The sequence below is a fragment of the Ictalurus furcatus genome, chromosome 2 (genome assembly GCF_023375685.1).
Source record: "Ictalurus furcatus strain D&B chromosome 2, Billie_1.0, whole genome shotgun sequence".
Taxonomy (NCBI): Eukaryota; Metazoa; Chordata; class Actinopteri; order Siluriformes; family Ictaluridae; genus Ictalurus; species Ictalurus furcatus.
Window position 1 is genome coordinate 8,232,843 of NC_071256.1, and position 26,062 is coordinate 8,258,904.

At 38.1% G+C, this 26,062-nt stretch overlaps 1 protein-coding gene across 1 annotated transcript in view; it reads right to left on the reverse strand.

Moving 5' to 3' along the window:
- LOC128620976 (histone-lysine N-methyltransferase PRDM7-like) overlaps window positions 1-23,705 on the reverse strand; it is a 31,778-nt gene extending 8,073 nt beyond the window's left edge. Inside the window, exons 1-7 of the mRNA XM_053646392.1 lie at window positions 23,529-23,705; window positions 20,493-20,577; window positions 20,086-20,239; window positions 19,152-19,423; window positions 14,631-14,698; window positions 8,927-9,117; window positions 8,565-8,608 (exon numbers count right to left, since the gene is read on the reverse strand). Coding sequence (XP_053502367.1) covers window positions 8,565-8,608; window positions 8,927-9,117; window positions 14,631-14,698; window positions 19,152-19,423; window positions 20,086-20,236 — 726 coding nt within the window. The 5' untranslated portion in view covers window positions 20,237-20,239; window positions 20,493-20,577; window positions 23,529-23,705. The remainder of the gene's footprint in view (window positions 1-8,564; window positions 8,609-8,926; window positions 9,118-14,630; window positions 14,699-19,151; window positions 19,424-20,085; window positions 20,240-20,492; window positions 20,578-23,528) is intronic.
- Between the last annotated feature and the right edge of the window lie 2,357 nt (window positions 23,706-26,062).

The following is a 26,062-nucleotide window of genomic DNA, read 5'->3' on the forward strand; positions in this document are numbered from 1 at the left end:
TGGAAAGAAAAAAACTGCACCATTAAGGAACACCTTACTAAGGGGCTCTTAGAGCAGTGATTTTCAACCACTGTGCCGCGACACACTAGTGTGCCGTGAGAGATCGTCAGGTGTGCCGTGAGAAATCCAATTTCACTTAATTAGTCTTAAAATTCTTTTTTTTTTATCAACATTTATTAATTATTATCTGCAAATAACATGCCATCGTCGAGTGTCGGTGCTGTAATATAGTGACTGGCAGAGTAATGTAATATTCGTCCGGGTGGCAGCAAGTAGCTAATTGCCGGCTAGGGCAGGCTGGAGAGTCTGGGAGGGAGTTCGGACCTACACACAAAATGTCACAGCACAAAAAAAACTTCTCGTCCCAAGATAGCGGGTTGTAACAGCCTTGACTGGGTTAGGGACCCATACAGCTCAGCATAAGTTGTTAGAAAGGACATGACTCTACAGGAGCAGGAGGAACTAACTGAACTGAAACAAGATCATGGTTTAAAGCTAAAATTTGCTGATCTTCCTTTGGACAGTTTTTGGTTGACTGCTGCCAAGGAGTTCCCCATTCTGGCCAACAAAGCTGTTTTGACATTGCTCCCATTTTCCACAACATATCTGTGTGAGCTGAGCTTTTCAAGCCTAACTGCTATAAAAACTAAAAACAGAGTGAGACTGAGAGCTCTTGGAGAAGAGCTTCATGTGTGTCTTTCTTCAATTCCTGCCAGGATATCGGCTTTGTGTTCATCTAAACAGGCCCAGGTTTCACACTGAGTGAGTATGAATAAATTGAGAAACTATATTGTAATTATATATACTGTATTAGGCTACAGAGTGTCATTTTGTAACATTTTTGGTTGGTGGTGTGCCGCAAGATTTTTCCAATGTAAAAAATTTGCCGTGGCTCAAAAAAGGTTGAAAAACACTGTCTTAGAGAACCCCTCAAGTAATTGGGTCGATTTATTACCTGCCATCCTATGCGAACTTCGCATGATTCCTAATCAGAAAACTAAATTGTCTCCTTTTAAGATTATTATGGGCAGACCATTTCCCACTCCATGAACTAAGGATAACCCAGGTGTTTGCTTTACAGGTGATCTGGACATGATTGTCGGCCACTACACTCAGTCTCTCATTGAAAAATTGAACAGTATACATGGTGATGTTTGTTTCTCTCCCTTTGCCCACTCTTTCCTCCCAAGTGACACAGTTATCAAAAGTCTGAACCCACAAAAGGTTGGGGAAGCAGCCTTTGGTCATCCTACACGTGTGGTGGCCATTACACGTACTGCTGTCTTCACAGATTCACAATCCCAGTGGTTTCACCCCATCTGCATCAAGCGCTGTCCAGTGATACGAGACAATAATCAAATCAAGCAGCAACTTAGGGGAGCCTCTTCTCATCTCATTTAACACATAGACATATAGCTCTGTTTCGTATTAGAAATACACACACACATTTTTTTCTTGTGCTCTGTAGAGTCTACAGAGAGCATACGCAGATCCTTTTAAGGACCAAAGAGTGCAATTGATAAGTTTCAGGCATGATCTCTGTCTCAATTCTGAAGGTCTCTAGTTTGTATCATGATGTACCGGAACCAAATTGTTTTGTGTTCATGGAATGCGTTGACTTTAGCATTCCTAAATCACCCCACCTTTCGTCCTCACTCGCTCTCTTTCTCTCTCGGTTCTTCTCTTATTATCTGGTAGACTAAATGTCTTGTAGTTCTTATGTCACTTGAACATACGTAATAGATGTTTTGATTTTATCTGGGACTTGTTCCAATTGACATTTATCATTTATCATTCTTTATCAATATTTCTGTGTGTACAGATGGGGAAATAAGTATTGGCAACATTTTTTTCAGTAAATATATTTCCAATGAGCCTATTCACATGAAATTTTCACCAGGCATCAGTACCAACTCAAGAAATCCAGAAATATAAAGAATTCACAACATTAAAATCCATAAATAAAGTTATGTGTAATAAAGTGGAATGTCACAGGAAAAAAGTATTGAACACACTAAGAAAAAGCAGTTTTCCAAGGCAAGGTAAGGCAAGGAACCAGTTGAAATTCGTAAGTAATTATATCTCCTATCTGTGCAAATTAATATTAGCTGGGTTAGTAAACTGATGGTCTATAAAAAGGCTTTTCGTTACCAAGGTGTCACACAAGAAACATCTCATGATGGGTTAAAGCAAAGAGCGCTCTCAAGGCCTTCGCAACCTTATTGTTGCAAAATATATTGATGGAATCGGATACTGACATATTTCAAAACTTCTGAATCTTCCAGTAAACACCATTGGGGCCATTATCCGCAAGTGGAAGCAACTTCACTCCGTCATAAACCGGCCACGCACAGGAGCTCCTCGCAAGATTTCTGACCGGGAAGTCAGAAGAATAGTCAGAAGAGTAGCCCAAGAGCCAAGGACCACTCAGAAAGAGCTCCAGAAACACTTGGAGGCAGCAGGTACCATCGTCATAGAAAAAACAATAGGCAATGCACTCCACTGCTCACGGTCACCCCGCAAGACTCCATTACTAAAGAAAAGGCATGTCGAAGCTTGTTTAAAGTTTGCTACAACTCATTCAGACAAGCCTATGAAATACTGGGAGAGTGTAGTCTGGTCAGACAAGAGCAAAATTTAACTTTTTGGCTGTCATACTATACACCATGTTTGGAGAAGAAATGGCACTGCACATCATCCTAAAAACACTATACCAACAGTGAAGTTTGGAGGTGGAAGCATCATGTTGTGGGGCTGTTTTTCCATCGCATGGTACTGGCAGACTTCATATAATAGACGGAACGATGAATGGAGCCCTTTACCTGGAGATTCTTCAGAAGAATCTGCTGCCATCCACCAGGATGATGAAGATGAGATGTGGGTGGACCTTCCAGCAGGACATAATCCAAAGCATACAGCAAAGGAAACTCTCAATTGGTTTCAGAGAAAAAAAAATCAAGGTGTTAGAATGGCCCAGTCAATCACCTGACTTGAATCCAATTGAATAAGTTTTAAAGACAATACGTTTAGAAGAATGGGTCAAAATCACACCTGAATACTGTGGCCAATTAATTTCTTCATACAGGAAGCGTCTTGAAGCTGTCATTGCAAACAAAGGCTTCTCCACTAAGTAAAATACTAAATAAATTTCAGTTAGCGTGTTCAATACTTTTTTCCTCCGTCATTCCTCTTTATTACACGTAACTTAATTTATGGACTTTAATGTTGTGAATTCTTTATATTTCTGGATTTCTTGATTTAATACCAAAGTCTGGTGAAAATTTCATGCGAATAACCTCATTGAAAATATACTTACTGAAAAAAATGTTGAAGCGTGCAATACTTATTTCCCCCACTGTATATATACTATGCTTTCTGTATCATTAAACGAAGAAGCTTTCACTGAACAATGTTGTTCTTCCTTGGCCCAGAAGAGAGGAAATCAGCCAGTGCAGGGTCCAAATTCTGGTGCCAAGAACTTAAATTGTGATTCATATTGTTCTTTCAACTATATACAGTATCTCACAAAAGTGAGTACACCCCTCATATTTTTGTAAATATTTGATTATATCTTTTCATGTGACAACACTGAAGAAAGGACACTTTGCTACAATGTAAAGTAGTGAGTGTACAGCTTGTATAAAAGTGTAAATTTGCTGTCCCCTCAAAATAACTCAACACATAGCCATTAATGTCTAAACCGCTGGCAACAAAAGTGAGTACACCCCTAAGTGAAAATGTCCAAATTGGGCCCAAAGTGTCAATATTTTGTAAGTTTCAACTTACAGACTGAAGACCGGACATTCTCCTTTAGGATTTTCTGATAGGGAGCAGAATTCATGTTTCCCCTCAAGTATTGTAAGCTGCCCAGGCCCCGAAGCAGCAAAGCATCCCCACACCATCAAACCATGTTCTTTTTTGTGGAATTCTATGTATGTAACAGGACCACTATCATCCAAACAGTTCCACTTTCGACTCATCAATCTACAGAACATTCTCCCAAAAGGTTTGAGGATCATCAAGGTGTGTTTTGGCAAAATTCAGATGAGCCTTAAAGTTCTTCTAGGTTAGCAGTGGTTTTCACCTCGCCACTCTTCCATGGATACCATTTTTGCCCAGTGTTTTTCTGATAGTGGAGTCATGATCAGTGGCCTTTACTATGTATTATATGTATAATACATCATAATATATTATGATATATTTCAATCACTTTCTTCCTCATCATTTCTGGAGTTTCTTTCAGTTTTGGCATAGTGTGTAACTGGGTAAGACCTTTTAACTAACTTCATGCTGTTAAAGTTAAATTTAAGTGTTTATTTGATCGAACAGGGTTTGCAGTAATCAGGCCTGGTTGCGTCTAGTCCAGCTGAACCCCATTATAAATGCAGTTTCATAGATTTGGGGAATCAATAACTATTGGAGCAAACATTTTCACACAGGCCCAGTTGGTATTGGATAACTTTTTTGCTTCAATAAATAACATTATAATCTAAAAACTGTATTTTGTGTTTACTCAGGTTGCCTCTGTTTTATCTTAGATTTTGTTTTAACTTCTGAAACAATTTGGTATGAGATATACACAAAAACAAAAGAAATCAGGATGGGGCAAATATTTTTTTCACAGCATTGTATGTGGAAGCTATGCACAAACACCCGTGGTCTTGTATGCAGTGCAGGCAATGGAGAGCAGAAGATTATGCCCCAAATGGCAAGTCCTTCTTGCCTACAAATATGGCAACCTCCTTTCTGGTACACTGGAATGGATTGCTATAAAATCAAGAAAATGTGTGGTATTTTTTCAAGTGTCAAATCACATGACATATTCACATTGACTTGCTTAATAGTTTTGATACAGACAGTTTTTTAATGGCACTTCAAAGATTCATTGCCAAAAGGGGGCTTTCTTACAATCTTTGGTACGATCAAGGAACAAATTTCAAAGGAGACTTCAAATATCAAAGTCAAAGAACTGACTGAATCTTTTGAAGCCTTCAGCCATACTTTGAAGGCACAGCTGGCTAATCAGTAAATAAGCTTTCATTTTAACCCTCCTAACACTTCTCGTTTCGGTGGAATATGGGAAAAGAAAATCAGATCCAACAAAGCAGCATCATGGTTGCCATCCTAGGCAACCAGTCAGTGAATGAGGAATTGTTGAGAACAAGTACTTACTGAGATTGAAAGTATGTTAGAACTTTGGGTTATGTATTAGCAGATTTCCTGAATCTGGGTCTTATCACTCCAGATAATATCACCAATATTTTGCTCATGGGGCACTGGGATGCATCACTACCCCAAGTAGAATATGCAAATTCTAACATGTTGAAATGGAGGCTGTGGCAGGAATGGTTCTTGCAGACCACTGTGGCATATTTGAAAAGAAGTCACTGATAATCCAATAACAGTGGTGCTTGAAATGGACCCTCAACAACCCAGAATGTGTGGCCTATGTGCCCTATAGCTCACTCCAAATTCCGATGGACAGTTTCTCAGTGCTGAGGTATGGTTAAATGGTTTTAAAAAATAAATAAATAAATAAATAAATTTACATTAGACCATTCACTCATCTTATTCCTCTCCAACCTTTATCTGGCCTTGACTTTCTTTTATCCTTTAATATTAGTCACTATGCAAGCATATTGAGGGGCGGCTATTGGAAATTATGATATCTACATCATGATAATTTGCCTCCAACTTGCACCCTGCTCTCCCACAGCTATTCTTCAACCAAAATATAAAGTTTGTAATCAGAGGCACAAGTAGTGTACACAAACATATCAAAGCGTAACTGACTGAAACCCACCACACCTTGCCTACTCATACAATGTATCCATTATATAAATCCAGACCACTACTGAAATACACTAAGCCAGTTGCTTAACAGCAAAGAATATGGCCAAAGGATGCCACTTTAGCTCTATAGAACTGCTTTGACTGTACAAATTGTTCCAAAGAAGTAGCTACCTATTGCAATATCAACAACTTGAAAGAGTACTAATCATCTGTTATTAGCTAAATTAGCAACTGTATAGATAACGTCATCCTGTGTCCAACAGAAACATTGTAAGAGTCAACTAGAAACCATGGCTAACGGGCAAGATGTGGTCTTTGCATAGAGCTTGTGGTGGTGCCATCAGATTAGGTGATATGGCAGCACTCAGGACAGAATCTGTCACAGGCAGTCAGAGCGAAAAATACCCTCCAAAGGTTCATGACCACTTTCAAAAGCACCAGGGATAAATGTTGGCCATTCAAACCATCAGCCATAACACATACATTCAGCATAACATAAGGACATTCCTGTGAGGTAAACTACCCTATCCACTGGGCAACCAGTGTGTCTGTGTGTCTGTATGTTCACAGTGCATTTAAGGAGAAGGTAAATCCACACAAAGCTGTCGGACCTGACAATATACTGGAAGAAGTGCTCAGAACACTCAGTATGCCCTGAATATGTGACTGATGTCCTCACAGATATCTTCAGAGAGCTCTCTAAAGGCAGGTGATCATTCCCAGTTGCTTCAGACTAACAACCATCATACCTGTGTCAAAGAAATGTACTGTGACATGCTTGAATGACTACTGTCCCATAGCTCTCACTTCAGTCATCATGAAGTGCTTTGAGAAGATGGTAATAGGTCATCACCAAGCATTACTTTCAACTCTACTTAACCATTAACATTTTGCTGAAACCAGTTTACTGATTATGCTATATCTATCTTATACACTGCCCTGTCTCACTTTGATGAAAAGGAACATGTCAAAATGCCATTTATTGACAACTTGGCATTCACTACAATAATCCCACAGAAACTGGTCACCGAGCTGAACCTGATGGGCTTCAATCCCTCCTTCTGAAATCAGATTCCGGACGTCCTGACCCAGTCAGTCCACAGACTGTTTGGATCAGATGCAACACCTCTAGCACCATCACACTGAGCACCTGCACACCCCAGGGCTGCATGCTCAGCAGCTTGATATTCACACGGACACATAACTGTACTGTGAAGCACAGCATAAAATGCAAACGGTACTGGCAAATTCCCTTGACTCCAGAAAAAAAAACGCCTTTTCTACTCCATTTGGGTTACACCAATTTGTCACCCTTTTGTTTTGTTTGTTTGGAACCCCAGTGACATTTCAACATTTGATAGGCAGAATACTCTGCTCGCACAATGCATATGCCCCTGCTTATTTAGATAATATGATCATTTACAGTAATGACTGGCAGCAGCATTTACAAGACAGATCCTTAAGATGGGTGGAACTCTCAGTAAATCCAAAGAAGTGTGCAAATGGACGGGTCAGAGTCCAATAACTGGGCTTCCACTTGAGCCTTGGGCAGGTGCATCCCCAAATTGCTAAGACAGCAACTATTCTGGCCTGAACAAGTCCAAAGACCAAAAAGGGAGCGAGGCAGTTCCTGTGGCTGGCTGGCTATATCATAGGTTTGTGCCTAATTTTTCGGACATCAGAAGTCTGCTGGTGGTAGCTCTGTGGACTACTAGACGCTGGACTACTAGATGCTGGACTAGACGCTGGACTACTCATCGGAAGGTTGCAAGTTCAAATTGCAGCACCACCAAGCTGCCTCTGCTGGGCCCTTGAGTAAGGCCCTAAACCCTCAACTGCTCAGTTGTATAAATGAGAAAATGTAAGTCAATCTGGATAAGGACGTCTACCAAATGCCATAAATGTAAATGTTGACTGACCTCATTGAAAAGAGAGTGCCTGATCTGGTCCAGTGAAGACATGTGAGTTGGCTTTTTGCCAGGTAAAAGTGGTTTTATCTGGGGGCCTAGTGTTGTATCCTCCTGACTTTTCTCTACCTTTTGTTTTGTAGACTGACGCATCAGACAGAGCGCTGGGGGCCAAAGTGATGGAGGAGCTCTCAGTAAGGGAGACCAAGTATAGCATAATAGAGCTGTAGTCTTTGGCCATCAAGTCCTCAAACTTCGGTACTACCAATTGGAGTGCCCCTTTACCCTTTGTTCCAATCACGCCCCACTCCAATGGCTCCACTGCATGAAGTACGCCAAGACACAGATCACTCTTCCTCTTCGAATTCATGGTGGTCCACAGTCAAGGGGCACAAATCATGATGGCAGATTATCTCTACCACCTTAAATCATGCAATCTAATGTCTTATTGCTTTATTACATGGCTACTGATGTACACTATAAACAGTTCCCTGATTTGGGAAAGCCATTGGTGTTTTGAAACAGAGTTTGCTTACTTAGTCACATAAATTATAAGACAAGAAGCATGCCAGAAAGGTCCAATGGCATCTGGTTCAAGAGTTAAATAAAAAGTTATGTTCAAATTGCTATTTGTTGTGATGTTTTGTGAATGAACAATGACTTAATTTTCTATTTTTTCATTGTTTCCAGGGCACAGTGGTATAGACATGAATACAAATACAGCGCAAAACAGATACAGATAGTGGTATTGTGTTACCCCTTAGTGTAAATAATAAAACTACAAAGAAGCTGCCCCCTGTGTTAGAAGGGTATTGTATTACTATACACATCAGTCATTTCACTGCATCAGTGTAAAGTTCTGACCTTTTTAATAGGCGTAGAAGCATCCAGTGTGCTTTGCATCACCTCTTGCAGTCAACAGGAATGAAAAAGGAAATTCAATTCAATTCAGTTTTATTTGTATAGCGCTTTTAACAATAGACATTGTCCCAAAGCAGCTTTACAGAAATATATTAAATTAATTCTAGTTCAGTAATTCTGTGTTCCTTTTGAGTAAAACCTTGAAGCACACAGCTTGTTTGATCTCAACTCAGTTCAAGAAGAAAGAATCAAATATGTTACAAGAATCTAACGCAATTGAGATTTTAGCTTTACTGGCGATTTTAATCATAAAATTAGTTTTAAGACCAAATAAATGTTGCACAATCACTAGGTATGGACCTTACCATTGGGAGAGCACTTTATATTCCAGAGGTGGGAAAATGTAGGGCCTACATCACTGGCATATTTCTCTTCATACCACACCAAGAGCTCCTGTCCTGGATTAATGGGTCGACAGCAACGGTACAGAATCCCCCCTCGATAATGAAACACCACAAGATTTTGCTCGCCATCACTATGAGCACAATTCACATACCTAAGAGTTAAAAAGAGGTAAAATGGCAGAAAGGGGAACAAAGAAAAAAAAATACCCATATTGTTCTTACATAATGCAATTAAAAAATGAAGTAACTTATTTATAAAGTTTTTTATTTATTAAAATGGACTTTAGAAAATGTAGATGACTGATTGATTGATCTTTATTGTCATTGTCAAAAAACAACAAAAATTAGTTAAGCAGCTCCTCAAAAATAATAAATACAATAATAAATACAACCTGAAAACACTAAAAATAGCCCTAAAAAAACCTACTAGCAAAATAATAAATACAAAAGTGACTAGTGCATGTAGGATGGTCTCTTTTTCAGCAGCTCTCTTTCAATCAAGGGGGTGAGTGGGGGGGGGGTGATAGAGTTTACAGATCTGGGGTATAAGTGTTCTTTAACCTGTTTGTGTTGGTTTTAATTGTTCTCTATCTTCTCTGAGAGGGGAGATGAGAGAACTGGTCCAGGGTGAGTTGGGTCTTTTGTAAAACAACTGGCTTTCTTTTTAAGTCAGCCAGTGTATATGTCTGTCAGGGATATGAGTGGGGTCCCAATTATTTGCTGTGCTACTTTCACCACACATTGTAGATCGCTCCTGTTTTCTGCAGTGCAGCTGCCATACCACTCAGTACAACAGTAAGTCAATAAATGGCTCTAAATGGTGGCACGGTAGAAACTAATCAGCAGCTATTGTGGGAGGTGGGACTGCTAACTTCCTAAGGAAGTAAAGTCTTTGCTGGGTCCTCTTCACCTGGTGAAAGATGTTAACTGGCCATGTAAGGTCTGCTGAGATGTAAACTCCCAGGAACTGGAAACTCAGTGCATCTGGATCTTCTAAAGTCTATTATCATCTCTTTAGTTTTTGTGATGTTAAGGTCCATATTATTATAAGTTTACCACTCCACCAGATGTTGAACCTCCTCCTTGTAGGTGGAGTAGACTCGATTTCGCTGCTGCTCACTTCATTTTTTCAGTAAATATATTTCCATTGAGGCTATTCACATGAAATTACACACATTTTTTTTCTCTGAAACCAATTGAGAGTTTCCTTTTACTGTATGCTTTGGATGGTTGTCCTGCTGGAAGTAGGGCTGCACAATTAATCGTATATCGATCGCGATTACGATTTTGACTGCCCACGATTACATGAACATAATCGACTGCGATATTGACATTTAAAGTTCGTCCTCCACTCATAGAAAACTCCGCTGCAAATCAAATCAAGCGCTTCCTACACTTACAGCCAATCAGCATAGAGCGGCGCAGGGATGTCATTTTGTAATATCAAAACCCGGAAACGGGCTTAGCATTTTAGCGCTCAAGCTGCTAGCTTCGCTTCGAAAATTATGACACTAACATGTTGCTAAATGACACTACAGAGGTTGTCAGGGACATTAAACGTTATCATGCCGAACAGGAAAAAACTTTGCAGATAAACTCAGGGCTCTACAGTGCGACCATTTCACTCGCATTTATGACTGAAAAGTACTTTGTGCGACTGTGAATAAATATTTATTTGCACCAGTGCGAGTGACCTGTTCGGAGTTGTATAATACAATCGTAATAAAAACTATATGCAAAATGCATCTACACAGCGCAACAGTTACTTTCACACTGCTTTTCATCTACTCAGTCAACCGAACAAGTGTGGAAATACTGCAGAGAAGTCATTATGATGAAGAGTAACACTGAACATCATCTGCTTCTCTCAACTCTCTGATCTCACAAACCGCCATCTTTTATTGATCCCGCAAAATGGCCTGAACTTGCACCTGCTCGTGTAGACACAGCGGCTTCGCGGGAAGTAATTAATAATAATGCTAAGGCTACAAGGTGGGTTTAATTCAAACTTCTTTATTAAATAATTCCTCACCAATCATTATCAAGAGTAGCAACTGTTCTGTCTGTAAACATACAGTACGCTGCCGCTCTTCTTCACTAACTCTAATTCACTTCATTTAAACTCACGATTGCCAGATATCACTAGAAAAGTCAACTCCAGTTTCCATGTTTTGATTTAATCCCCCAAAAACACAATATTATCAACAGACATGGACACTGTACTGGGGGAACCGATCTAAAACTGATAAACAAACAAAAATAAAACTACTAAAATGTAAAGACAGAAAATGTGCTTAGTTATAAATAAATTATTTATTTTTAAAAAAGATATAATAAATTCATAAAATACAAATAAAATGAGAAATTAAATGATGTTTAATTACTATGGGTTGCATTTAATATCAATTTAACATTAATCTTAGTAGGCTATTTCCTTAGAAAACTATTAGCTTTTTTCCTAATATGGATCATGCTTGTGTTAGTTTGCTTTTACTCTTTATTTTTTAAGATATTTTAAAATAAATATTTTATGCTTGTTTATTTATCAATTAACCAACAGTATTTATCATTGCTATTATTTTAATTCAATTAACAGTGACCATGAGCAGAGTGCTTACATTTAACTCTTTATGAAAGACCTCCTGATTAAAGCTTTAAAAAAAAAGATTGGTATCTGGATCGGTTTCAGTTGTAAAAATCCTGATCGGTGCGTCCCTAATGAACACCATTAAACTAAAGCGCTTTGCATCTGATGGGTAAATGAACTCGCCCAATCACATCCTATATGAAATTATTCAGATATATATATACACAATATACACAGAGCGGTTCGAGAACTGACTCTAGCCCAGAACCATGACAGTGGAAAATGTCTAATAGTGTAGCTTTAAATATATTTAAAAGGAGCAGACTTCAAAGATTGAACATTGAGGTTTATTGTATTTGTTTACAAGGTGGAACAGGCTAATGGTTGTTTTTTGCATACAGTCTGTAAAATTAACTGAAAATATTACATTTAGTTTATCAGAAGGTAAATTAATGTGTCTTGGCTCACAGTATGTTCCTAAATTCTGTCATAATTGCCCAGCTCAAGTTTTCTCATGTCTACTTATATTGTGGCACATTAAAGTTACCATCTCTAAAAAAAAAAAAAAGAAAGAAAAGGAAAAGAAAAAATGTAAAAAAAAAAAAAAACAAAAAACAAACAAACAAAAAAAAACACCTAAACTTCAACTGTGCTCCTAAATTTTTGTAATTAGGAGCTCCTAAAAGAAATTGTCTTGAGTCTCTCCTCCTATAAACACTGTTAAAGATTTGTACATTAGCAGCAATGTAGCACAACATGGAGGTGAAAGCAGCAGTCTGTTTATTTAAATGTGAAAGTGCAATAAAAATATGTTGTCCCTAAAATCAATGAATAATCGTGATAAATAATCGAGATCTCAATATTGATCAAAATAATCGGGATTATCATTTTGGCCATAATCGTGCAGCCCTAGCTGGAAGGTCATATTCTTCTCAAGAATCTCCTGGTAAAGGGCTCCATTCATTGCTTCCTTCTATTACATGAGGTCTGCCAAAACCATGCGATGAAAAACAGCCCCACACCATGATGCTTCCACCTCCAAACTTCACTGTTGGTATAGTGTTTTTAGAGTGATGTGCAGTGCCATTTCTTCTCCAAACATGGTGTGTAGTATGACAGCGAAAAAGTTCAAATTGCTCTCGTCTGACCAGACTACTCTCTCCCTGTATTTCATAAGATTATCCAAATGAGTTGTATCAAACTTTAAACAAGCTTTGACATGCCTTTTCTTAATAGTAATGGAGTCTTGTGGGGTGAGCGTGAGCAGTGGAGTGCATTGCCTATTGTTTTCTCTGTGACGATGGCACCTGCTGCCTCCAAGTGTTTCTGGACTATTCTTCTGACTTCCCGGTCAGAAATCTTGCAAGAAGGTCCTGTGCGTGGCCAGTTTATGACGGAGTGATGCTGCTTCCACTTGCGGATAATGGCCCCAATGGTGTTTACTGGAAGATTCAGAAGTTTTGAAATACGTCTGTATCCGTTTCCATCAATATGTTTTGCAACAATAAGGTTGCGAAGGTCTTGAGAGAGCTCTTTGCTTTTACCCATCATGAGATGTTTCTCGTGTGACACCTTGGTAACGAAAAGCCTTACTTATAAGTGTATCACTTACAAGTAATTATAACAATAATATAAATGTAGCTATAACTGTTATTATAATGAACTATAGGTCTTTATGTGCCGTTATAAATGTGTACTAAGCAAGTAATACTTGCTTATAAATAATTATAAATGGGGCTAAAGTGTTACCAAAAATTTTAATATGCATATTATATATATGTATACACACACAGATGCATCTAAATATATATATATATATATATATATATATATATATATATATATATATATATATATATATAAATAATGGGAAAAAAAATTTTCCGTAATTTAATTCAAAAAGTGGAACTTTCAGATATTCTAGATTCATCCTGTGAAATATTTCCTTTTTTTGTTTTAATCTTGATGATTACAGTTTACAGCTCACGGAAATCAAAAATCCAGTATCTCAAAATATTAGAATAAAGAATTTCTAATAGAGAAATGTCGACCTGAGAAAAGCTCTAATCAGCTAATTTACTCAAAACACCTGCAAAGTTTTCCTGAGCCTTTAATCTCTCAGTCTGGTTCAGTACACACAACCACAATCAATTTTCAGATGAAAGTAAATTTTCAATTTCATTTGGAAATCAAGGTTCCAGAGTCTGGAGGAAGAGTGGAGAGGCACAGAATCCAAGTTGCTTGAAGTCCAGTGTGAAATTTCCACAGTCAGTGATGATTTTGGGTGCCATGTTATCTGCTGCTGTTGGTCCACCGTGATTTCTCAAGTCGAGAGTCGATGCAACCAGGAGATTTTAGAGCACTTAATGCTTCCATCTGCTGACAAACTTTATGGAGATGTTGATTTCCTTTTCCAAGCAGGACTTGGCACCTGCCCACAGTATCAAAACTACTAGTAACTGGTTTGCTGACCATGGTATTACTGTGCTTGATTGGCCAGCTGATTCACCTGACCTGAACCCCATAGTGAATCTACGGGGTATTGTCAAGAGGAAAATGAGAAACACCAGACCCAACAATACAGATGAGCTGAAGGCCGCCATCAACTAGGGGTCCCATAACACCTCAGCAGTGCCACAGGCTGATTGCCTCCATGCCACACCGCACTGATGCAGTACTTTGTGCAAAAGGCGCCCCGACCAAATATTGAGTGCATAAATTAACACACTTTTCAGAAGGTCGAAATTTCTGTATTATAAATTCCTTATATTTTGAAATACTGGATTTTTCCATTTCCATGAGCTGTAAGCCGTAATCATCAAGATTAAAACAAAAAAAAGGCTTGAAATATTTCACTTTATGTGTAATGAGTCTAGAATATATGAAAGTTCATATATTGAAAGAAACATGTACAATGAACTCTTTTTATCAGTAGCCAAAAAAATTAATTTTCACCTGTTTTGTTAAGTTGTTTTCCATTCCGCCGGCGGAATGGAAGAACATTTTGAAAAATTACAAATTAACCGAATTAATCATGAAAATCACCCACTGAGAGAAAGCAAGTGGTGTATTCCTCACCTCATCCAGTTAGCATGCATCTCTTTCTTAGCATCTATGTATTTTTCACACTGCATACTCGTGTATATCTGCAAAAAAGGCACATTTACATTTTATCCATTAAATCAGCACATGAGCATATGATTATATGATCAGTATCCTCTTCTAACAAAGTTTAATGTAGCACAATGATTGTGGTCTCAAAAAGTCACTTAAACATTCTGACTATGTGATGCTTGTGATAAATATTATTCCAGTCTGGCTCGTGTCTTTAATTTCTCTTTATGTTTAATCATGAGGTAGATGCATACTGTACTAGCAGTGAGTTATATCACAGCTTTGCACTAAACTTTTCTGCTCAGTTCTCTAATTCTAGTCGCACAACCATGAAGGGCTTTACATTTAGATATTCAGTGGCCGCAGAAAGTATTTGCAACAAAAGCAGCTACAGAAGCAAAAGATGAGGCATGGGAAGAGTTTGGAGAGGCCACACAAAAAGATTTTTTTGTGGTCCCAAAAATGTTCTGCATCTCAGGAGGGGGAGACAAGATCAGGCATAATCTTTGCTAAGCAAGTGAGGAGAAGGGGTGATCTCCACTGGGGATATTGTTGGAAGGAAGCAATGAAAGGAACTTTGAGAAACTCCATAACCCAGTGGGCATTCCCTGCCTTCAGGAGGCAGTTTTGGAGGCGAGGCTATAGGGATGGATGAGATCTGGCTAGAGCTGTTAAAGGCATGCTGGACAGGGTTGAAGTTGTATGATTAACATGTTGCATGGAGATATGCGGGGCAGTGCCTTTGGGCTAGCAAACTGAAAGAAACTGTGGTACCTATTTTTTTTTTTTTAAAGGATACCGAATGGTGTGTTACAATTATGCTTCTTAATGTCCTAGAAAAAGATTATGACAGGTCTGGAGAGGAGACTCAAGTCTGATAGGTGAATTTAAGATTCAGGAGAAACAATGTTGGTTCCACCCAGGCCATGGAACCAGTTTTTTACTCTTGCACAAATTTATGAATGGTCAGGGGAGTACGCTAATCCCGTTTTGCTCATGTTTTGTGAATTTTGAGGCCTATGATCATGTGACTCAACATTTGTTGTGGGAAGTACTGCAGGAGTATGAGGTATCTGGGTCACAACTTTATGTGATGAGAGACTGCTGATTAGAGGTTGCTGGATTGTAGCACCTTTCTTGCCTGGGTGACCATAAACTCCACACTAACATTACTGAGGGTCAGTTTCAGTCTGTTCTCATCTGGGAAGACCCAACCACCTGCAAAGATACTGGCTGACCTTCCTTTTAAAGCGCTCAACAGTTGTCAGAAAGATCCAGTTATGATACCCTTTCCAAGCTGGTGGCACTCTGATGATGCCAAACTTTATTGTTATGTACAGCTCCCTGTGATTGCCATTTATCAACATACAGTCATGGGGAAAAAGAAAGTACACCCACCTTCAATTCTATGTTTTTATTTCTCAGGGCCTAAATGACAACTGTGTGGTCCAACTTCTTAAATAAAAAAAATAAAATAAAAACGCCTCAGGTGACAACCAAAAAAACACAACAGATTTAAATATGTAGTAACCCCCCCCATCCCCCCCCAAAAAAAAAAAAAAAAAAAAACAACATTCAGAAACCAGGTGGGAAAAAATAAGTACACCCTATAATTCAGTAACATGTAGGACCACCCTTCAGTCTCTCACATCATTTTGGAGAAATTCTGACCCACTCTTCTTTACAACATTGCTTCAGTTCATTGATGTCTGGGGGCATTCATTTATGCACAGCTCTCTTAAGATCCTGCCACAGCATCTCAATGGGGTTGAGGTGTTGGCTTTGACTTGGCCATTCCAACACCTTGATTTTTTTTTCTTCTGTCGCCATTTAGATGTCGATTTGCTGGTGTAATGTTGCACGGCCCAATTTTGGCCCAGCTGAAGCTGCTGGACAGACGATGTCTCATTTGTCTCAAGAACATTCTGTTATAAAGTAGAGATCCTAGCTGTCTCAATGACCAAAAGTTTCACAGGTCCGGTGGCTGCAAAACAAGTCCAAATCATCACCCTTCCACCACAATGTTTCACAGTTGCTGTGAGGTGTTTGTGGTGATACGCTATGTTTGCTTTTTGCTAAACATGGCACTGTGCATGCTGACCAAACTTATCCACCTTGGTCTCATCAGTTAGAAGTATATTGTTCCAGAACTTTTGTGGATTGTTCAGAGGCATTTTTGCAAACCTAAATCAAGCTGCCATGTTCTTTTTTGGAGAGAAGAGGCTTTTTTCTAGCCACCCTTCCATGAAAGCCATATATGTTCAGTGTATTTCTGATTGTACTGTCATGAACATAAACATTTACATGTGTTTCAGAGGCGTGTAGGTCACATGATGTAGGTTTTGGGTTTTACTTTATATTTCTGAATATTATTTGGTCTGACTTTGGAATGAAATTGCTGAGATGGCCACTCCTGAGAAGATTGACAACTGTCTTGAAGGCTCTACATTTGTAAACAATCCTTCCCACTGTAGAATGGTAATTTTCAAATTGTTTGTAGATGGCCTTATAACCCTTCCCAGATTGATTTCCAGCAGGAACAGTTGCTTCTCTGTGGTCATGGCTGATGTCCTTTCTTCTTGGCACGATGTAGACACACACCTGAGTGCTCCAGACACCAAACTGACTAAAGTTCTGAGGTAGTCACACTTGATTATTAACTAATCTTAGTTAATCTCCTAGTATTTCATTAGTAAGTGCTGGCTGCTAATTACTCTTTTTTTTTTCTTCCATATTATGACTTTACTTCTAATTTATTTATTCATTTTCATATGATTCATTTTCATGTGATTCATTTTCATGTGATTCATTTATTGATTTGCTTCTCTTTAAATCCAGTTTTAGACTGTGATATTACAAAGGTCTTTCCAGATTATTACTTGCCACACTGTATGAGATAACCCCAGTAAAATTGCCTGAATTCTATAATATACTTCATTCACCATGTTAGGTTTAAATCCTCTAAAAACAGATTCGCAATTGAATAACATTACTCTGTTCCAATTCACATCCTTCAAAGCATTGGCATGTATTGTTTACTCTCACACTTCCCCAAACACACACACACCCAAAGTCTCCATAAAACAAATGAGACAGCAGTGTTTCCCACAATAACCAAAAGTTGTTCACAATGTGAAAACAACTCGGAGAGTAAGCTGAACTAACCAACAAAATTACCAAGACAAAAAGTTCCAGTAAGCGAAAAGGCCCCTACTGACTTCAAGTCTGATAAACAGTCTGCACACAATAACAAATGTAATGTCCTTAACTTTTAAAGACTTGTAACAAATAATACAACAGCGTAGCACGTAAAGCCGAGGAAAAAACACTATTAAAATTAAATAAACAGAAACTCTAACCCAGTCAGAGCCTCAAAACAGAGAACCACATTAATACAGAAGTAGATTTAAGAGGAGAGAGTCCAGAAAATCTAGGCGAAGTAATGCAACGACAATATCTTCAATAAAAATCCAAATACAGTAGAGCTGGAAGGCCGAGTGCAAAAAATAAAAGTAGAGCGAAAAAGACGCCGCTGTATAGGTGATGCAGTTCACCCTGATATCAAGAGTTTAACATAGTCTCCTGCTTCCTCCGCTGAAATAAAGTCCTTCTGAACACCGTTATATGTAATGCGAAGCCAAGCTGGGTGAAGTATTCCATAGCAATCGCCCTCAATACCACGAAGTTGACGCCGAACCTCGTTAAATGTGGCCTGGGCCCGGGCTATCTTGGCTGTGTAGACAGGGAAGTTAATTACTCTTTTAATGATTGTGAAAGTAAGATGGGTGTATTTATTTTTTTCCCACCTCGTGTTTGAATGTTGGTTTACTTTTTGAGAAAAAAAAAGACTACATATTGAAATTTTTGTTGTTTTGTCATCTAGGGTTTTTGTTTATAGAAATTGATGAGGACCAGACAATAGTTATTTAGGCCCGGATAAATAAAAAAAACCATAGAAGTGAAGGAGAATGTACACTACTTTCTTTTTACCATGACTATCCACGAGTATGAAGAAAATCAACATTACTACAATTCTGGCTGTGTTTAGTAAGTTTAATCTACCCCATTTACCACAGTAAAGAGGTGGAGCTGGATTTTAGTGTAAAGCTAATAGTAAACAATTATATTTCTTAAATTAAAAAAAAAATCTATGCTTTTAGGCAACAGTCCTCACATCAAGCCCACACATTCTTGCAGATCATTTAAGCAAATCAGCAAGTAAAATGTTGTCTAGGTTTTAAGTGCTAGTAAGTTTGAGGAAGATGAAAGTGTGTTTAAAGTGTCTCCACATATTTAGGAGACTGATACAGATTTGAATGAATATTTATCCATTGGTGGCATTTTGCGAACTGTCGAGAGAAAAATGTAGAAGGTAACATTATCCCCAAAATTTCACTAGTATACTGAATTCTATCCAAAAACAGAGGACTTTAATACTATAAACATTAAACATTTAATATTTATAGTAAATGAATAATAACTTACCACCCAAGAATAGACACTGTTCATGGCTTCCTCTCTGTCTACCAGCTCTCCCTGGTAGGGTCCGAAATGTGTTCCTACTGGAACAGTTTCCCCCTTATTGAACACGCCCAGGCCTGCGTCAGGAATACCAGACTTCTGAATCTCCAGTCCAGGAGGAAGAGTTTGTCTGGCTCGGTCAGCGACCCCCATAGGAACAGGAGTATCAAGGATGAACAGCGCTGGACCGTGGACCTCACACTTATTAAAGAAGAAGGATTTGCAAACTTCACAATCTGAAAAGAGAGAAAACAAAACAATGGGGAGAGATGATGTAAAATATTTTTAATAAAGTGCAATTTTTTGTGTTTACATAAACTATTTTCCCCAGCAAAATGTTCCGGGTTTCTCAGGAATGTCAAATGGCAGAAAAAACTTGTAAACATTAACAACAATAAAATCCGAGCAGACAGAAAGAAAAAACTGAATTTTAATGCTGTAAATTGAAGGGGCAGGGCTAACCTGCTGTAAGGTGAAGGGGCGTCGCTAACCTGCTGTAAAGTGAATGGGTGGGTCTAACTTGCTGTAAGGTGAAAGGGCGTCGCTAACCTGCTGTAAAGTGAATGGTTGGGTCTAACCTGCTGTAAAGTGAATGGTTGGGTCTAACCTGCTGTAAAGTGAATGGTTGGGTCTAACCTGCTGTAAAGTCAATGGGCAGGGATAACCTGCTGTAAAGTGAATGGGTGGGTCTAACCTGCTGTAAAGTCAATGGGCACGGATAACCTACCAGTTCACATTTTACCAGTAACTGAACTGTTGAATAAATAATCAGAGGCAGAGGCTCAGTCCTAAATGACTCCTTTCTGGACTTTAGTGCACTACATAATATGTAGGGAGAATAATCAGTGACAGAGTTACTGAGCTCCAGACATAACTCTAAAGTGCCCTGATGTCTTACAGAGGAAGTCTTTATCATCAGCTTCTTCCTCTTTAATGGAGATAATTTCAGGTGTGTTGTCGAAGCCGTTTCCATGGTTACTGATGCTCAGCTCCAGGGTCTCTTTCTTCACACTGCCTTCTGTCCCTCCACCTTTAGTCTCTGTTTTCATCTCCTCACAAAGTTAAAGATCAAACAACAATGACACTTATTCAACAAACAACATTCACACTATTTATAAATCTCTTTATAACCATACACTCTAGGTTGCTAATATGAAAAGTTTTTGATTGAATTTCATTAAGTTATGAGTGATTAGCAAGACAGCTTGTAGATGATCAATAAAGCACGGCAGTAACAAACAGAAGACTGGTCACAATTTAACATCATGATATTAATTTCTCACACACATCATCAATCAGCTTTACCTGTGAGAAAGCAGGACCAGGAGCTGGAGACTTCCTGGAAGAGTGCCGTCTGTTTCCTGCTGAACTTTTATTTAACTTCCTTGACCTAGAAAAATACCATTCATACAAGAATGTATTTTGTAAAAAAATATTAAAAATTATCAGTCAGGGAATTTTCTATTGATGCTATGTAGTGCAGTTGGTGTTTTTTACTGTTAAATTGAGAAAACTAAATTCTTGAAGTCAATGGATTACATATATATCGTGGGGTTAAAGTAAGTGATTCAGTAAGAGTGAGAGGGTAAAAATGGGACTTTTCTGCACGTCATGTTTCATCTTTAACAGAAGAGGCCCAGGTTATTGTCTACAATGTGATCAGATGCAGGAACACTGTCTGTGTTTAAATGTAAAATCCATATACAATCATTTGCTTAACTAATTTAATTTAATCCTAATGAACTGTTTATGCATACCGTAAACTCAACAGACTGTATCAATTGGTTATAGTACTGTGCAAAAGTCTTAGGCACCCTATTTTTTTTTTAGTACAAACCTTGTTATAGATTTTTATTTAATGACTTCTACATTATGAAGTCAGTACAAAAACATTTTAGATTTCCAAACATTAGATTTCCAGTACAAAATGAAATGTTACAGAAAAATGTTTTTACGTCATTAAAGAAAGCAGCATATTATGGAAGAGACCACTTTTCAGACAAAAAAACACAATGAAGGCTGCTAGGTTTTGCTGCAAGAATAAGAAGCAAGGGTGAGACATTCAGTCTTCAGAAGAACTATGGCTGGTTCTGCAAGATGCTCAGAAAACCTACAGCTCATTTCCTTATAAAACTGCAGAAAGTATACCTGAGACTACTTTTTTTTTTTTTAAAAGCAAAGGGTCGTCAAACTAAATAGTGACTTTGTTTCTTTTATTACTGCACTTCATAGTATTTTCTTGAAATGTAGAAACATTTAATTTCTTTATTTTTGACTGCATCTTTGCCTAAGACTTTTGCACAGTACTGTATATGCACATTACATAATACAAATCAAAGATCTCTACGTATGGGTAGTAAGATTTAGTGCCAACATTATCAGTACCATGTATTTAACCTACATAAAAACAATATTAACCCATTTAAATGCATTAGTAGGTAAATTTCCATTAATAAAAACAGTACAGTTAGGTTTTCTGAAATTACATGTAGTTATAACCAAATAATTTGTACTTTTTTTCAAAATGGTAGTGTATATTTTGAAGCATAATAAAATAATATTTCTTTAAGTTTATTTATAAAAATATGAATGACATTAATACCTAATATTAATTAGGTATTAAAGAGCCAAAACATTATGACAACTCACAGATGAAGGGAATAACGTTGATTATCTAGAGACAACGACGCATGTTAAAGCTCTGGGATATATTAGATGGTAATTGAAGAGTCAGTTATTGTAGTCAATGTACTGTATGTGGGAGAAATGAGCAGACATGAAGAACTGAGTAACTCTGACAACAGCCAAATGATTATAGCCAGGCGACTGATTCAGAGCATCTCCAAAACGGCAGGGGTTTGGAGTGAATCCCAGTCAGCAGTGGTGAGTACCTACTGCCAGTGGTATGAGGAGAGACAAAATCACGAACCAGCAACAGGGTGTTGGGCGACCAAAACTCATTGATGGCTAAGTACAACAAACCATGAGAAGGGCTACTGTGGCACAAATTTTTTTAATGATGGTTACAGGAGGAATGTGTCACAACACAGTGCATAACAGCTTGCTCTGTATGGGGCTGCATAGCTGCAGACCGCTCAGTGTTCCCATGCTGAACCCCGTCCACCGCCAAAAGCACCTACAACAGGCACGCGAGTGTCAGAACAGGTCCATGGGGTCATAGAAATCCTAAAGCCAGGCATTCACGTGGACACGTGCCACCTACCTACACATCACTGTGGACCAGGTACACCCCTTCATGGCAATAGTATTCCTTGAGGGCAGTGGCCTCTTTCAGCAGGATAATGTGCTCTGAAACACACTGTCCATCATATATCAAGCTGAATGAGAACTGATTATGCGTAAATCGTTAGTACAAGCATTTACGCAAGAAATTTGTCATTCATAAAAATTCTGTAAACGCTTGTAAAAACGCTTGTATCTTATTCCTGAGTATGTGTAGATTTACACATAAGAAGACTGACTAAAGAAAACCTCAACTGATCAACTTCAAATCATATAATCTGCATGGATTACTGTACAATTGTTTATTTTTATTATGTTCACAGCATTTAGAGACTAATAGAAGAGTTTTGTAGTCAAAAACATCCTCGTGCTAGTTCACCAGGTCAAGAGAACATTTTGTGAAAAACAGTCAATTTATTTTATTGGCATTAATTAATAAATATGAAAAATAAAGAAAACAAGCCAAAACAAATCCATAAATTAAGACAAATAAAATTCATCATTTAATTATGACAAAAGAAATGAAGGTGTATAAACGGAGGACGGGCCTGTCTGTCGGCACAGAGCCGTAAACCGTAAACAAACACCTCAGCTGATGGAAGATTTAGCGCTCACTTACTATTATTAAATACTATTACATATTTTTACTGACATAGAAGTGAGTCAAAATAACGGCCACTTCTGTAGTTTAGCCTTTACCCTGATTTCGTGCTCCCAGCTGTCTGTGCGATTTACCTTTTATGGAGTTGTGTGGGCGTGTCACTACATGCAAATAAACTGTGTCGGGAACGCGCTTGGTGATTGGTATCTGTGGGATGAGATGGCACCACAAGTCCGATCCCCAGAGGCTCAACATAACAACTTACAGCATCTGCTGCTAAGGTATTGGTGCCAGATACCACAGTACACCTTCGGAGGTCCGGCAGACTCCATGCCTTAGCGGGTCAGAAATATTTTGACGGCACGCAGAAGACCAACAGCATATTAGTTCGGTGTTATAATAATAATGTTTTGGCTCCTCGGTGTTTACAGAGAGAATGGCTAAAGCACAGAGAGACTGCATCTGAGATTCCGCCACACAGCTTCAGTTAAACTCACCTCGGTGTTTAAAGCAGAAAGGAGTTTTAAATCCTCACAGAAACGCGCTTTTAATTTCAGCAAATCTAACTGTAAGTGTAAACTTACAATCTCAGATAAAAAGAGCTTTCATCTCTTTATTGTCAGGTAACGAGATGTTTAGGAGAGAAAACCTTTTCTTCTTCAGTGTTTTCTGGAGGTTGGGGAAACAGCTATTGGGCGCGTTACCGCCACCACCTGGACTGGAGTGTCAGGGTGGAATATACTGTGATGAATTGTAATAAAAATTCAGAAGATTTTCTAATCAGTTTTTAAATATTGTGGTTTCTGAGTCTCTGGTAAAGTATTAGAATGAAAACAGCAGAGGGGTCTCTATCTCATCTGTAACTCCCACTCGTATCCATACACGTGGATAAGGACTGCGCCTAAATTTTGGAACTGCAACTTCCCTGAAGCATTATTCTATTATTCGCCATGTTATGGCGCTGTTTATTTAAGCAAAACAGGAGCAGCAGTGCTGTATACTGAAGACTGGCACAGCTGTCATTCGGTTGTATGTAATCAGTGTTCCCATAAGTCGCTCTGGATATGGGTGCCTGCCAAATGCCATAAATGTAAAAGTAAATATGATCCCTGCTGGAAAAAAAAACCCCAATATAAATCATCACAGAAACTCTAATGGTTTCCACTACAAATACCATTACCACCCATCAGCTAACCATTAAAACCATTACCATTATTGGTCCATAATGGTATCCACTGGACATAATATGCTGCCAATAGAAGGCAACAAGTTACCAGTAGAGACTCACAGGGACCATTACAACTTCCATTAAAACCCATACAATTTCCATTATAACCATGATAATCACTGCAAGTACCCCTGGGGCATTCAGACCATAACATCTACCTCCCAGACAGAGGCAGAAAGAAGAACCAACTATTTATGCACAACTGTCCATATATGAACACAATTATAATTATAAAAAAAGTATTTCAGTTTGTTTTACTTGTCCATTTGATTAATGCTAGTCTGGTGTATTTTATTTTCCTAATGTTTTAATGACACATTTGTGGTTGTGTGGAGGTTGTTTAATGTGTATTTGCTCCATGATTTGTCATATTATCACAAGTCTGTAACAGCTTCATGCTGTGTAGTAGATTTTTTCCTAGATTGTGATGTCTAATCTTAGTTTCTTTGTCCAATCCTTTAATGCACCTTCAATGGTCCAGCTCACATAGAGCATATTCTTTACCTTCACACATGTACAATTTGCACTGCCACATTTTATGCATCATGTTGCACAATTCAGTGATGATCTGAACTATCATACATCATACAGTTTTATTTATTTATCTATTTGCACTAACCTCTGCATCTTTTAAAAAAAAAAATCTTTCCCTCCTCAATTTGTACTATTATCTCTTAAACTCTTATAGAATGTAACTCTATTTGTATATATCCCCCCCCCCCCCGTGTTACAGTGGTCACTGGTTCCTAATGCAGGTTATGTTTCTGTACAGGTGTACCGCTGTAGCAAAAGAATGTTTCTCATGTACTCAGTATTCGGGAAACATTTGACTTGAAAACTTGAAACTTTAATTACTGCAAATGTTAATGAAATGAATTTAATGCATTTCAGATTTTACACAACCATACACTTGTAGTGCTATTGAAAATTTTTATAGAGTTAATATTTACAGTTCTTTATATGTACTTTTACTTTTTACATTTCCATCACCACATTGTATTCAGCTATATATAGTGTCGATAACAAATTGTATTTTGACATTAAATACATAAAGCAAGTTACAGATGATTTTTTTAGGTTAAACCCACATATCTACGTGCATTTGCACTGTATTATGAGTGAATAATGTCACAGGGAATTTAAGTATCATAGCTGCAGTATTTATGTTCCTTATATTTATGTGTTGCAGGCTGGAGGTCCTGAGCAGAGAGAAACACTTCAAGCACTATATTTAAATATCGGGCATTCTAATAGTTCTCAGCTTGGTCTGATCATTGAGTTCAGGTGGTTTCTGAACAGCACTTTATCAGATTACTGTCTTTTCCCTCATGCAAACTATTTAATCAAATATCGAAGTTCACCATGACTCAAACCTTTTAACCAGAGGTTGCTTTAGGATCAGAGGAGCTCAGCCTCTAATGAGTGTTACATGCAAAGCTCTAGTTGGTTTTCACCACAGTAGCTAATTGATTACTTTCCCAAAACACCATAATGGTGATCTCTAAAACTAGCAAATCAACAAAAACAAATACATTTAAAATGGATATGTAGGAGCCAACTGCCAAGCAAATGTTGGGGGGAGGGGTTCTGAAACATGGACTGTAATGAACAATTTTAAAAGTGTTCGGGTAAATCAGCACTGTAGGTAACATCTTGATTCCACGCATCTTTTTCCTCTACCTTTTATTCTTCCCTTCACACAGAGATGCTGTATTTTCCATCAGAAGCTGAGCTTTTTGAAAACTGTCTCCCAAGTAAATTTGAAAATGTCATTATTGCGTTGTAGTGTGAATTGAGAAAATG